Source organism: Balaenoptera musculus, chromosome 1, assembly GCF_009873245.2.
Source record: "Balaenoptera musculus isolate JJ_BM4_2016_0621 chromosome 1, mBalMus1.pri.v3, whole genome shotgun sequence".
NCBI classification, from domain to species: Eukaryota; Metazoa; Chordata; class Mammalia; order Artiodactyla; family Balaenopteridae; genus Balaenoptera; species Balaenoptera musculus.
In genome coordinates, this window is record NC_045785.1 from 146,101,869 (window position 1) to 146,115,522 (window position 13,654).

The window sequence follows — 13,654 nt, forward strand, 5'->3', positions numbered from 1 at the left end:
TCTTTCCAGACCGGGTTGGTTTTAGTCGGGGCACAAGGCAGGGCCACCACATATGGTGGTGCAGGCTATACCCTGCATGGGGGCAACCAGAAACCAGTTTGCTTGCTAGGTCCTCAGTGCACCCTGGCCTAGAATTGCATCTGTGCTGAGGGAGGAACTTCTCTTTCTAATTTGCACAAGGATGTCCAGTGGGCTGGCAGGGGTTTCGTCCAAGGCTAAGCCTGTACATAAAACATGAAGCAGAAATAGATGCAGATAGTGTTGGTTTCTTCCTAGGAACCGGTTCACTGTCCCCAACTCCTCCAAATCCACCCTCACCTGAGGAATTTAGAAACTTTAAGTTATTTTTTAAGCCTGGGTATTTTACAGTTGCACCAAATTCTATGTTTTTGTTAATGGCTTTTTATTGACCAACCACAGGCATACCTCAGAGATATTGTAAGTTCGGTTCCACAAATTTTTTGGTTTTCCAGTGCATGTAAAAGTTGTTAGAGTGGTATACTGTAAACATAACTGTCTATTAAGTGTGCAGTAGCATTATGTCTATAAAAAACCAATGTGTATGCCTCAATTAAAATTAATTAATTAATTTTTTGCTAAAAAATGCTAATCATCATATGAGCCTTCAGTGAGTTGTAATCTTTTTGCTGTAGAGGGTTTGAAATATTGTGAGAATTACCAAAATGTGACGCAGAGACATGAAGTGAACAAATGCTGTTGGAAAAATGGCGCCAATAGACTTACTCAATGCAGGGTTGCTACAGACCTTCAACTTGTTAAAAAAAAAATGTGGTGTCTGTGAAGCGCAATAAAGCGAGGTCTGACTATACTCTGTCAGACACTAGGCTTGCTCCTAGGAATGTGGTTACAAAAAGACAGACCCAGCCTCTGCTCCCACAGCGTTTGCAGGGGTCGGGGGCGGCATCATAGTATAGAGCTGTAAGTGTTTTGATGGTGACACCACATGGGGGGTGTCCCTTCACCCTAACTTAGGAGGTCAGGGAAGGAAGTCTTCCTAGGAGGCAGGAAATTCATGCAGAAACTGGAGGATAGCGGGGAGTTAGGCAGAGAGAAGGGCAAAGAGTATCCCAGGCTGATGAAAGGCATGTGGAGAGGGCAATAGGGGAGAGCAGCACTGACATTTGAAGAGACCCAAAGCAGGACTCCTCAGACTTTGACAGGATATATAACATCACCTGCAAATCAAACAAAATATATATTTGTATTCAGTAGGTCTGCAGAAGGGCCCGAGATTCTGCTCCAGGTGATGCTAATGCCGCTGGTCCAAGAATCACACTCTGAGTAGCAAGGACAGAAAGCAGCTGCAGAGAAGGCTGACTTCCACGCCTACAGGGTGCATCTATAACCAGCTGGATCCCCTGCACCCAGCATAGTGCCTGACCCAGAAGGTGTTCCACCTGAACTCATGGAGTAATTAAATAAATCTGTAAATCAATGGGTCACCAGTGTAGCTGGAGAGGTTGAGAAGGGCCCATCACGCAGCCACGTTAAAGAGTTTAGAATTTGTCTTAAGAGCAGAGGTGGTGGGGACAGAGGGTGGGGTGAGAGGCGTTGAGCGGTTTTAAGCAGGGTTAAGTGTGTAATAATAAGATTTTCATTTCAGAAAGATGACTCCCTTAGAGAGTGGAGATGGAATGCATCACAGGAGACCAGAGGTGGGAGACCTGTTAGGAATCACCGCGGTGGCAAGATGATTGTGGCCTGCTGGGGGAGGGGTGGGGAAGAGGCAGCTGAGAAGGAGAGGTGTCCGGGGAAGTGGGAGGAGGCTGAGCCTAGGGATTTGCCAGTGGAGCCCACTGACTGGCAAGTGTCTAGCACACAGCCCAGCCCAGAGGAGGCGCTCGGCACATGTTTGCTGAGTGACTTTGAAAGGAACTTGACAATTACCAAGAAACAGACGAGTGACCCAGGGGTATGTGATTCAGAGTGAGGGCTTCGGAGCCAAGGAGCAAGCCTTGTGGGGCTGAACTGACCAGCTGGCCCGGGAGGAGCAGACTGAACAGAGATGGATGGGAGGAGAGAAAGGAGGAGGCAGGTTTGCTGCTACTTTCACAATTTGTAGTTCAATAGATTGAAACTTTCAGCATTTTAAAGCAGTATGGAGTCCCGTGGGGGAAATGCCACCCCATTTGAGATTTTAAAATGTGAAATGTCATCATTTAAAGGAATGTTTTTTTTCTTTTTTCTCTGATTTTTAAATTAATGCATTTTTACTATGGAGAACACATATGAAGGCTTAAAGAAGAAAATCAATCACCCTAAAGACTCAAAGACTTGGAGAAATACTACCAGCCTATTAACATTTTGGTGTTTTTGTCTTGCACGTGTTACATAGTTGAGACTTTGACATGTATGCAATTTGAAATTGTACATTTATTTAATTTTTTTATCATAAAAATATCCTTATCATTAAAATTCCCCATAAATATAATTTAGAAGGAATTTTATTAACAGTTCCTTTATTGTTGGATATTTATGAGGCTCTAAATTTTCTTGATTAAATATAATGTTGAGGTGAAGATCTTCGTGCAAAGATATTAGTCGACATTGTGAAATATTTCCTAGAAGTTGAAAATTACTGTGTTAAAGAATGTGAACCAAGGTTCCTGAGACATTTTGCCAAATTGTGTTCCAGAAGTGAACGCATTTCCAAGTTCATTTGCAGACTGTGAGTGTCTGACTCATTGAATTGCTCTAGCACCGAATAGTATTATTTTTAAATGATCAGACTGCCTATAATTACATTTTTTTGTTTAATGAGTATTTTTAATGCTAATGAGACTGAAGTATTTTTCCTATTTAGTATCCATTTAAAATTACTTTTTTATGTTAATTGTTCAGATTCTTTGCCCATATGTTCTATTTAATTCTTGTGATTTTCTTATTGATTTTTTTATAAACTCTTAATAAATTGTTTTGATTCCTCCCCCTCCCATTCTTTAGTATTTACACGGATAACTTTATAGAAAGGATCCGCTAGTGATAGGCATTCATGTTTATTTTACCTTTTGGGGAGTTGGAAGTAATTAGCAGAAGGCTTCATGGTGTGTTTTGGAATGAGTGTGTGTAATACTATTACCTATCTTGGAGACTGGCTTATTTGAAAGGTTTCTTTCTATCTATTGGCCAGTCTGACCAGTAAACCTGGGCATTTTAGAATTGCTGTATGTTTTGTATTGTGACTTAACTCATTCTCAGTATGCTGGATAATTTTCTTATATCAATGACAGTCATCATTCATGAACTCATTCAGCAAATATTTAGGTGGCCACTTTTGGGCTGGCCAATTAGCTTTTCCATTTTTTGAACAAGAAAGTTAAGAAGTATCAGCCCTGAGTGAAAGCAGTCCACCCTCTGGATAACACCCCCCAGCATTTGACTGATTCCACAATTCATGGTGTGGCTGGGGGCCCCGGTTTGGGAGCTGTGGATCAGAGAAGCCCAGGGAAAGGCAGCTTAGAGCAAGAGAAGCTGCCGGCTAAGTCCTCATTGATTACCTACTGCAGGCCTGTGGGTTTGAGCCAAAGAGATCCACATATAAGAAACCGACTCTGCCTTTGAGGAGGTGACAATCTGTTGTGAAGACAAATCTAATAGGAAACAGTCGTCTTTTGCCTATTTTACCAATAGATTGTCTTTTACTTATTCAGTACAAGAAGCTGCTTATATGTGAGGGATATTGATCCTAAATCACACACATATTGAAAACAATTTTGCCTATTAAAATTTTTTCTCTTTAATTAAAGACTTTTTAAATACCATATAGAAGTAAAAAATGTTTGTCAGTCTTTTCCTTTATGGTTCTGACCTTTATATAATACTTAGAAAGCTCTTCTCCTTACCTAAATAATAAAAATATTCTTCCATTTTTCCTTCTGTTACTTTTATAGCACTATTTATTATCATCCAGCTCTTTCTTTCCAATTTGAAATGCTCTTTTTAAATATGCTAAGTTCTGACAAAGATGTCACAAAGAAAGAAAACTACAGGCCAATATCACTGATGAACATAGATGCAAAAATCCTCAACAAAATACTAGCAAACAGAATCCAACAGCACATTAAAAGGATCATACACCATGATCAAGTGGGGTTTATCCCAGGAATGCAAGGATTCTTCAATATACGTAAATCAATCAATGTGATACACCATATTAACAAATTGAAGGAGAAAAACCATATGATCATCTCAATAGATGCAGAGAAAGCTTTCGACAAAATTCAACACCCATTTATGATAAAAGCCCTGCAGAAAGTAGGCATAGAGGGAACTTTCCTCAACATAATAAAGGCCATATATGACAAACCCACAGCCAACATTGTCCTCAATGGTGAAAAACTGAAACCATTTCCACTAAGATCAGGAACAAGACAAGGTTGCCCACTCTCACCACTATTATTCAACATAGTTTTGGAAGTGTTAGCCACAGCAATCAGAGAAGACAAAGAAATAAAAGGAATCCAAATCGGAAAAGAAGAAGTAAAGCTGTCACTGTTTGCAGACGACATGATACTATACATAGAGAATCCTAAAGATGCTACCAGAAAACTCCTAGAGCTAATCAATGAATTTGGTAAAGTAGCAGGATACAAAATTAATGCACAGAAATCTCTGGCATTTCTATACACTAATGACGAAAAATCTGAAAGTGAAATTAAGAAAACACTCCCGTTTACCATTGCAACAAAAAGAATAAAATATCTAGGAATAAACCTACCTAAGGAGACAAAAGACCTGTATGCAGAAAATTATAAGACACTGATGAAAGAAATTAAAGATGATACAAATAGATGGAAAGATATACCATGTTCCTGGATTGGAAGAATCAACATTGTGAAAATGACTCTACTACCCAAAGCAATCTACAGATTCAATGCAATCCCTATCAAACTACCACTGGCATTTTTCACAGAACTAGAACAAAAAATTTCACAATTTGTATGGAAACACAAAAGACCCCGAATAGCCAAAGCAATCTTGAGAACGAAAAATGGAGCTGGGGGAATCAGGCTCCCTGACTTCAGACTATATTACAAAGCTACAGTAATCAAGACAGTTTGGTACTGGCACAAAAACAGAAATATAGATCAATGGAACAGGATAGAAAGCCCAGAGATAAACCCACGCACATATGGTCACCTTATCTTTGATAAAGGAGGCAAGCATATACAGTGGAGAAAAGACAGCCTCTTCAATAAGTGGTGCTGGGAAAATTGGACAGATACATGTAAAAGTATGAAATTAGAACACTCCCTGACACCATGCACAAAAATAAACTCAAAATGGATTAAAGACCTAAGTGTAAGACCAGACACTATCAAACTCTTAGAGGAAAACATAGGCAGAACACTCTATGACATACATCACAGCAAGATTCTTTTTGACCCAGCTCCCAGAGAAATGGAAATAAGAACACAAATAAACAAATGGGACCTAATGAAACTTAAAAGCTTTTGCACAGCAAAGGAAACCATAAACAAGACCAAAAGACAACCATCAGAATGGGAGAAAATATTTGCAAATGAAGCAACTGACAAAGGATTAATCTCCAAGATTTACAAGCAGCTCATGCTGCTCAATAACAAAAAAACGAACAACCCAATCCAAAAATGGGCAGAAGACCTAAATAGACATTTCTCCAAAGAAGATATACAGATGGCCTACAGACACATGAAAGAATGCTCAACATCATTAATCATTAGAGAAATGCAAATCAAAACTACAATGAGATATCATCTCACACCGGTCAGAATGTCCATCATCAAAAAATCTAGAAACAATAAATGCTGGAGAGGGTGTGGAGGAAAGGGAACTCTCTTGCACTGTTGGTGGGAATGTAAATTGATACAGCCACTATGGAGAACAGTATGGAGGTTCCTTAAAAAACTACAAATAGAACTACCATACGATCCAGCAATCCCACTACTGGGCATATACCCTGAGAAAACCATAGTTCAAAAAGAGTCATGTACCAAAATGTTCATTGCAGCTCTATTTACAATAGCCAGGACATGGAAGCAACCTAAATGTCCATCAACAGATGAATGGATAAAGAAGATGTGGCACATATATACAATGGAATATTACTCAGCCATAAAAAGAAATGAAATGGAGGTATTTGTAATGAGGTGGATGGAGTTAGAGTCTGTCATACAGAGTGAAGTAAGTCAGAAAGAGAAAAACAAATACAGTATGCTAACACATATATACGGAATCTAAGGAAAAAAAAAAAAAGCCATGAAGAACCTAGTGGCAAGATGGGAATAAAGACACAGACCTACTAGAGAATGGACTTGAGGATATGGGGAGGGGGTGGGGTGAGATGTGACAGGGTGAGAGAGTGTCGTGGACGTATATACACTACCAAATGTAAAATAGATAGCTAGTGGGAAGCAGCCGCATAGCACAGGGAGATCAGCTCGGTGCTTTGTGACCACCTAGAGGGGTGGGATGGGGAGGGTGGGAGGGAGGGAGATGCAAGAGGGAAGAGATATGGGAACATATTGTATATGTATAACTGATTAACTTTGTTATAAAGCAGAAGCTAACACACCATTGTAAGGCAATTATACTGCAATAAAGATGTTAAAAAAAAAATGCTAAGTTCTCACACATTCATGGGTTTGTGTCTCTCCTCTTTTTCCTTGTGTAACTTATTAGCTACGTGAGTTTGGTTAAAATGCTTTCCCACTTGGGTTGTCCATATTTAAATTGGGGAAAATGTCACAGTAGCAATTCCACTTCACAGAGTTGTTGTGAAAGGTAAACCATGATGTGTCAGGGTTTGGCCCCATTGGAAGCACTCAGTAAATGATATTATCGTCTTCATTATTGCTTGTTTTAGGGTCATTGCCAATGGCTCCTAGTTACTATAGTAGGTAGTCCCTGTCATACGTTTTTTCTTCAAAGATTTCTTGGCTGTTCTTCTACCTTTAATTTTCTGTTTGAATTGAATGTCAATTCATCAAGCTCTGAGAAAAACAAATGAAAAAAGGAACAATTGAGATTCTGATTGAAATTGCATTAAATTTATATATTAAAAAGGGAGGTTTGACATCTTACAGAATTGATTCTTTTAATCTACAAACAGTGTAACTCTCTCCATTTATTGAGGTTTTGCTTTTTGCCCTTCAATCAAATTTAAATTACATGGAGGCTTAAGCATTGAATTTTCTAGCTTTTCCCTTGTTATGGTTGAGATTGGCCCTTTTCCTTCTGAACAGGTGCAGGCAGCTTTGGAGTTTCATTAAACACCTTAAGATACATTCTCTTTTAAAGTCATACGAACACCCCTGTGAGGTGAGATTGAACATTTTAACCTTATAGGTAAAGAATTTATAAGGAAGGAAGAAAGGAAAGTAATAGTTTTAAATATCTGTGTATCATCATACATTTTAACTTAGTCTAAAGTAGGTCTATTATTCCCATTTTACAAATAAGGAAACTGATTCTGAGAGAAGTTAAAGTAGTGTGGCCAAGACATAAAATACATGAAGAGATAGAGCTCAAACGCACGGCTTGGGATTCTGAATCAGATGTTCTAATGGCCAGTGGTCACTACTTCCCCCCTCATGCTCTCTCATCCTCTCTACACTTGTCATTTGTCTCAATAAAGTTGACTCAAATCCTATTGGTCTGTTTCCTGGGGCTAACTGCCATTCTCTAGTCTAGTTTCTGGACCCATCTGAATGGCCCAGCACATGCAACCCTTCTCAAGAGCCAATCACAGTGGCTTGGTCAGTTCTGTTGCTGTCAAATGTGGCCTGGATGCCTGGCTCTAGAGAGTACCTGGGAGGAGGTCCAGGGTAGGAGGCCAAAAATTCTCTCATACACCTGAGCCTTGCTGTTTTGTTATCTGACTGTTGTGGTTGAGAAACCCTATAGCCAGGTTAGGTTGTCAGGTTAATTACTGCATAACCCGAGGGAGCTACATAAGGGATGACCATCGCAGAGTGACCAGAAGGAGGAGCCTGACCTGGAACTCCCCTTCTACTGGGCATCCTCATCCAGGAGAGAGCTGCAGCCTTTGCCATCAGTAGGATGTGTTTCTCCTGGATTTGTGTATTGATCTGCCTTTAATAGAAAATTTATCATTGACCCTTTGTTCTTTTTTGCAGAAACAGGGCATTAAGTACTTGCTTTTCTTGTTTTTTCCCAGAATTTCAACCTCTTCCTGATTGTGTGTGTGTGTGTGTGTGTGTGTGTGTGTGAATATTTGTGCATTCATTGTCTCTCTTGTATCCTGATGGAATGGATGCTGCTGTAGAATCTGGGCTGTAGGAGAGGTCCCCGGAGGCCAACTGCTCAGGCGTCTGCCCCCAGGCAGGTCTTCATTTGAATGGAGCCAAAGGGTTCCTGAATATCCCTGGGTGCATCCAGAGGTGTGTAAGGGAAACTGGGTGGGTGGCGCTCTGGGCTCTGAATGGTTCGTGTTTGCTTGAAGGAACTGTTTCATGTACTGAGACTTTGAGTAATGTTTCATTAGTTAAAAACCCTTCGCTCTTAAAAAGTGAAAGGTTGAAATGACTGGTCTGTGCTATCTAAGAGGCACTCAGTCTTTTTTGGAAGAATTTCAGAAATGAAAATTTAAACCCATTCTTCATTCCTAGATTGTTTGGGTGTGACAATTTGGGAGAGAGGCAGGTCTGAGTAACTGTGAAGACACTGGAAGTAGGATTTATTTCTTTGAAACTCAGCAAGCATTCCTAGAGCTTGTTGAGTTTCACTGCTGCAGGCTGGTGCCTCCTGGGGTCGAGCATCGTAATGGCCTATGTGACGCCCCATGGGTAGCACTGCATTGGATGCCATTAGAATAAGGGTGCAGGACCATCAGACAGAGGAAGTAGATCAGTTCTCCTGCCCTTGGAGTGCATTATGAATTATTTACAGAAATAGTCTTCAACTGTTAAGCTTTGAGGGGGCCCAATACATAGCACTTTCTTTTCCTGCCTGCGGTCAGAAACAATTGGGAGAGATACAGGAATCAGGCAAATGGAGGTTAAAATACCACCTTTATGGCTAGTAAAGCAGATCCTAGAAAATGTAGTTTATATCTGTGGGCAGGTGAGTTTCTAAAAGTGAATCCTAGAATCAGACTTACCCACCCAACCCAGGTAACACCGGAGAACCACAGGCTTCTCCTCCTACCAGCCATCCCCCCTGCCCTTTGACTTCTCCCCTAACATTTATAGAATGGGGAAGTAGAGCAGAATGCACACTAATCTCTAAGCAGAGGAGGAGAAGTGGCCAGGCTACACATGTCCAATTCTTGTCCCCCAAACTGCCAACCCAGGGAAAAGGCCTGGAGTGTTACACTGAAAGATGTGCCTCCACGAGGAAACACCAGCAGGAGAAAAGAGGTTCCTACCCTCAACAAGCCCGAGTGATCAGCGGGCGAGGAACTCTTAAAGTAATACATACTGACTCTATGAATTTTTGGCACGAGAAACATATTTAGATATTGAAATGGGATGATCAGAGTAGCATGCATTTAGTCAGGGAACATTTCTGGAAGGAAGCAATGGGCACAGTGTGGTGGAGAGAGGCACGTAGCTTTAAACAGATTGACCTGTTGAAATGGAGGAAAGTTCATGGGGAGCTTGAGCTATGGTAAAATGAAAAAGACCTCCCAATATGACAAATACAGTAGCTCTTGTGATCTGGGAGATGTGGGTTAGTGTCATCAGTCCTAGTAGTCATAAAGATTAGATGGCACAGTCCCAAGTGGAACAAGTTCATAGATATCCGGCCCAGCTGGTATAGCACAGGGGATGGCCCATAGGCGGCAGCTGTGAAGGGGATGGTCCTGGGGATTGCAGCAAGACGAGGCTTCTGGTGTTAGACAACATGAGTGGGGGGCCTCTCTTCTGATTTATTACTAGTTTGGTAAATTTGGAGTGCTTTCTCGTTTACCCAGCTGAGAGAATATTGTTTAGTTTTCTTTAGAGCAAAAAGAAAAGATTTTTTTTTCCTCTTTTTGTCTTACCAGCTAGGATACAACTGAGAGCTGTGGGTTTGTGGGCTCGACTGGTGTGATGCTTTCTTTTGAGTTTTCTGTTGCTTAATTGAAAGTGGTTTAAAACCCACTGCAGGTTCTGAGGAGGATACTGGGAGGAATAGTAACACAGACCTTCCAAAAACAGTGGATAACTCAGAGACCATATTCTTTTTGATTTTGGAACACTATGTGTGATTTTTTTTTTTTTTTGGCCGCGCCAGTCAGCTTGTGGGATCTTAGTTCCCCGACCAGGGATCAAACCCAGGGCCTCGGCAGTGAAAGTGCAGAGTCCTAACCACTGGACCACCAGGGAATTCCCCTGATTTTTGTAAGGTGGATTTTCCTTTCAAAACACATTTTTCTTAGGGTGACACTATAATGTATTTGTCTTCTAAGAGTACCCAGAAACCAGCAGCTAAAAAGGGAAGGGGAAGTGGATAGAGATTTAAAGTTAACTGTGGATGAATATATAAATAATCAAGATTTAAGGAGAATGTATTCCTATCTGATCCATTTGCTGCCTGTTTGACTGTACATTGTGGGGTTATTCATACTTACATATGAATAAGTGGTATAGTCAGATATATAATCTTATAATTGTTAAGTAAAATTGGTTAATCCTAATGTTAATCAGAGATGTCTCTCTGTCCTTGTTGTATAGTATAGAGTTTGATGTGATTGCAGGCAGAGAGACCCAGGTGACCTTTTGGGGATCTATTTCCATCTCCAGTATTCAGTGAGTTGTTTGCTTGCTATCTCCTAAAATAAAATATGTAAAATGCTGAGCACAGCACCTGGTGCATAGGAAGCTTCTCTAATACTTAACAACATGGGGAAATATTTACTGTATTTTAATTTGAAAATGGTTATAAAATAGTATGTAAAGCATTATCCCGGTTATGCAAAATTCAACAAATAGTTATTAAGTTCTTATATGCCAGATGCTGTTTTAGGAACGGGGATACAAGAACAAGATGGGGTGAACATACCATTGCTTTGTGCCCCATTTAATTTTGTATCACAGAAGAGATTGATAGATCTTGCTGTGATGTCCTCAATAGATAGAAAACATCTGTTTCTTTTCTTTCTTTTTTTTTTTGTTTTTGGAAGCCAGAGACTGACTTTGTGCAGGTATTTCTCCACAGATACCTGAGTGAGTGACCTCTCTGAGAAGTCAGTCAGATGAGCCCTGCCCACCTTCTCCTTCTGTGGTTTAGGGCAGTGCTTTGGAAGAGCTCATTTATCCCCCAGTTTAGCTCAGGAGCAAGGATTGGAAGTTGAAACATTCATTGAGCTTCCTAAAGTACTAAGTAATCACAGCTGAAACCCACCTGGAAACTCCCTTTCTGGGGGAGCCTTTGCCAGGAGAATCATTGTGGTGATTCTTTTCCTTCCTCAGTGTGTCCTTATTTGCCATTGTATAGGACCTCTGGGATTTTTATTCTGGGGAGAGAGATTTAGAAACATAGTTTCTAGCCCATGGTCCATTGAGCCAAATTGATGGATTCCCAAGCTGAATTTTGGCACTGGGAGCTTTTAGCAATGGAAATTTGAGTTTCATGGTTGGCCGGCCATGGCTGGCAATACCCAAACTGGCCCCTGTTTACTTGTTCACTACATGGTCTAAGGTAAGTCTTAAGGTCTCTGTACCTTAGATCAGGAGGGATTTTCAACTCATTTTCTAATCATTTTACAAAGGTTAAGAAATCTGCACTTACAAAATTATTTGAACAGGAGAAAACTCCCCACTGAGTAGTTACTATGGAAGCTTTTATTCCAGCAAGAGGAAAAATTAATGGTGTAAAACCCAGTCCCTGAAGGAATGAAACGATTCTAAAAACGAACTAATATTTGTACCTATTCATTCCCAAGTCTTTACTTCCATAGCCCCTCAAGTGAGAATGCAAATTACTGACCAACCTTTTGGTATTTCTTTCAGGGACACCTGTGTGGTTCTTTGTGAAAATTGCTCCAATTCGAAATGAACAGGATAAAGTGGTTTTATTTCTTTGCACTTTCAGTGACATAACAGCTTTCAAACAGCCGATTGAGGATGATTCATGTAAAGGTCTGTAATTCTGATTTGTACAAATAATTTTATGCCTTTTTTTATTTTTTTGCCTATAGTGTGTCTCTCGTTACAGAGAATTGGAGGTTGCCAAGGCAATCTCTGCACGAGGATCAAGATTTAAACTTTAATTTGTGTTGGGTAAAGCATTGTATCGTTCTGGAATGTATTGAGGGAAAAGAAAGTGAGAAAAAAAAAGCTTTGGTTAGGAAGGCATTTGAATCAATTTCATACCTTTGTAGATTAACCCTTTCCAAGTAGACAGAAGAAGGTAACTGGGCACCTCTGGTATTGTCAGAATCTTTGCAGGTTTTCACATGACAGATGTCAGTCACCCAAATGTGGCAATTCATGGTCACATTCATCTTATTTCTATATAAACTTCTTTAGATTTGACTGAGTTCTAGCATTTTAAGAGTGTTAAAGTAGATTTTAGTACATCTCTGCCTCTGTGGTTGGTTAAGTCTGTGACTGGTTAATTCATTGGAAACATGGCATTAATGAGGCCAGTAACATTCCCATACGGGTCATTTAATCAGCTCTGGGACCACATATTTTAGCACTCACCTCAGCCATATCACATGCATGTATGGTTTAAATAACACTGGGGACCTAGGAGAGGAGATGGCTCGGGATTTCTAGAACAACTATACTCCCGAAGAGGTCCAGCTCATCAGGAAATACAGAAGATGTCATTCCCAGAGGCTTGGGATTAGGAGGTATCACAGCAGTCTTTTCCATCCCCCTGAAGATAACCAGGAGGCCAGGAGCTCTTTCATGTCGCAGTGTTTCCTGGCTCTGCGGCTGATTTTCCGGCTCTACCAGAGAACCTTACTCCTTGCAGTTTTCTGAGACGCAGCAGAGAGATAAGAGTTGAGTTCATGAGAGAGTCAAACTGGGGCATGTTATCCTCGATGTGACAAAATTGTGATTGTTAAATGGCAAGAAATAAAAAATATTCTGTGGCTGCTCCCTTGGGGGCTGTGTCCTCTGAGGATATTTAAAATCCTACCACATTTGGATGCTAATATTTATAGAGTTCAGAGCACAATGCTGTGTATACCAGTGCATCCTATTTTTTTTTTTTAACTATCTATAGCTCAGTAAATCAATCACAGCCTGCCTTTGGGGTTCAAGACCAGAGCAGATGTAAATAAAGTCTCTTAACTTGTCTCACCCTCCGGCAGTCTCCTTTTCTCCTGCAGATTTGTGATTCCCTGATTTCTAGTTTCTGACTTGAAGATTTCTCAGTGCGGTAGCTCTTACACAGCGATAGGCTCACTCATGATGAGTGTCATCTTGCTACCATCTAGAAAGGCCGTTTACTTTTTTAACTGAGTAAACTCATAAATAGTGTTTTAAAGGTAATCTGATATTTTCACAATTATTTTTGCAAGTTTTCTCTGAAAAAGGTGAACTAGGGGATGTAGTTGAGTCAGAATATTTCCTTATCATCCCCACTGGAACATTTTCAGGTGACGTGAGGGATTGTTTAGTAGGATAGGCAGAGTCAACCGAGAATGCTCCCTGCATGCCACCTAGGAGTCTGCCTGGCATTCTCATGAAAC

At 40.4% G+C, this 13,654-nt stretch overlaps 1 protein-coding gene across 2 annotated transcripts in view; it reads left to right on the forward strand.

The window, feature by feature from the left end:
* KCNH1 (potassium voltage-gated channel subfamily H member 1) overlaps nt 1-13,654 on the forward strand; it is a 418,364-nt gene that overhangs the window by 36,915 nt on the left and 367,795 nt on the right. For both annotated transcript variants that reach the window (XM_036874642.1, XM_036874648.1), the window contains exon 4: nt 11,958-12,086. In XM_036874642.1, coding sequence (XP_036730537.1) covers nt 11,958-12,086 — 129 coding nt within the window. The remainder of the gene's footprint in view (nt 1-11,957; nt 12,087-13,654) is intronic.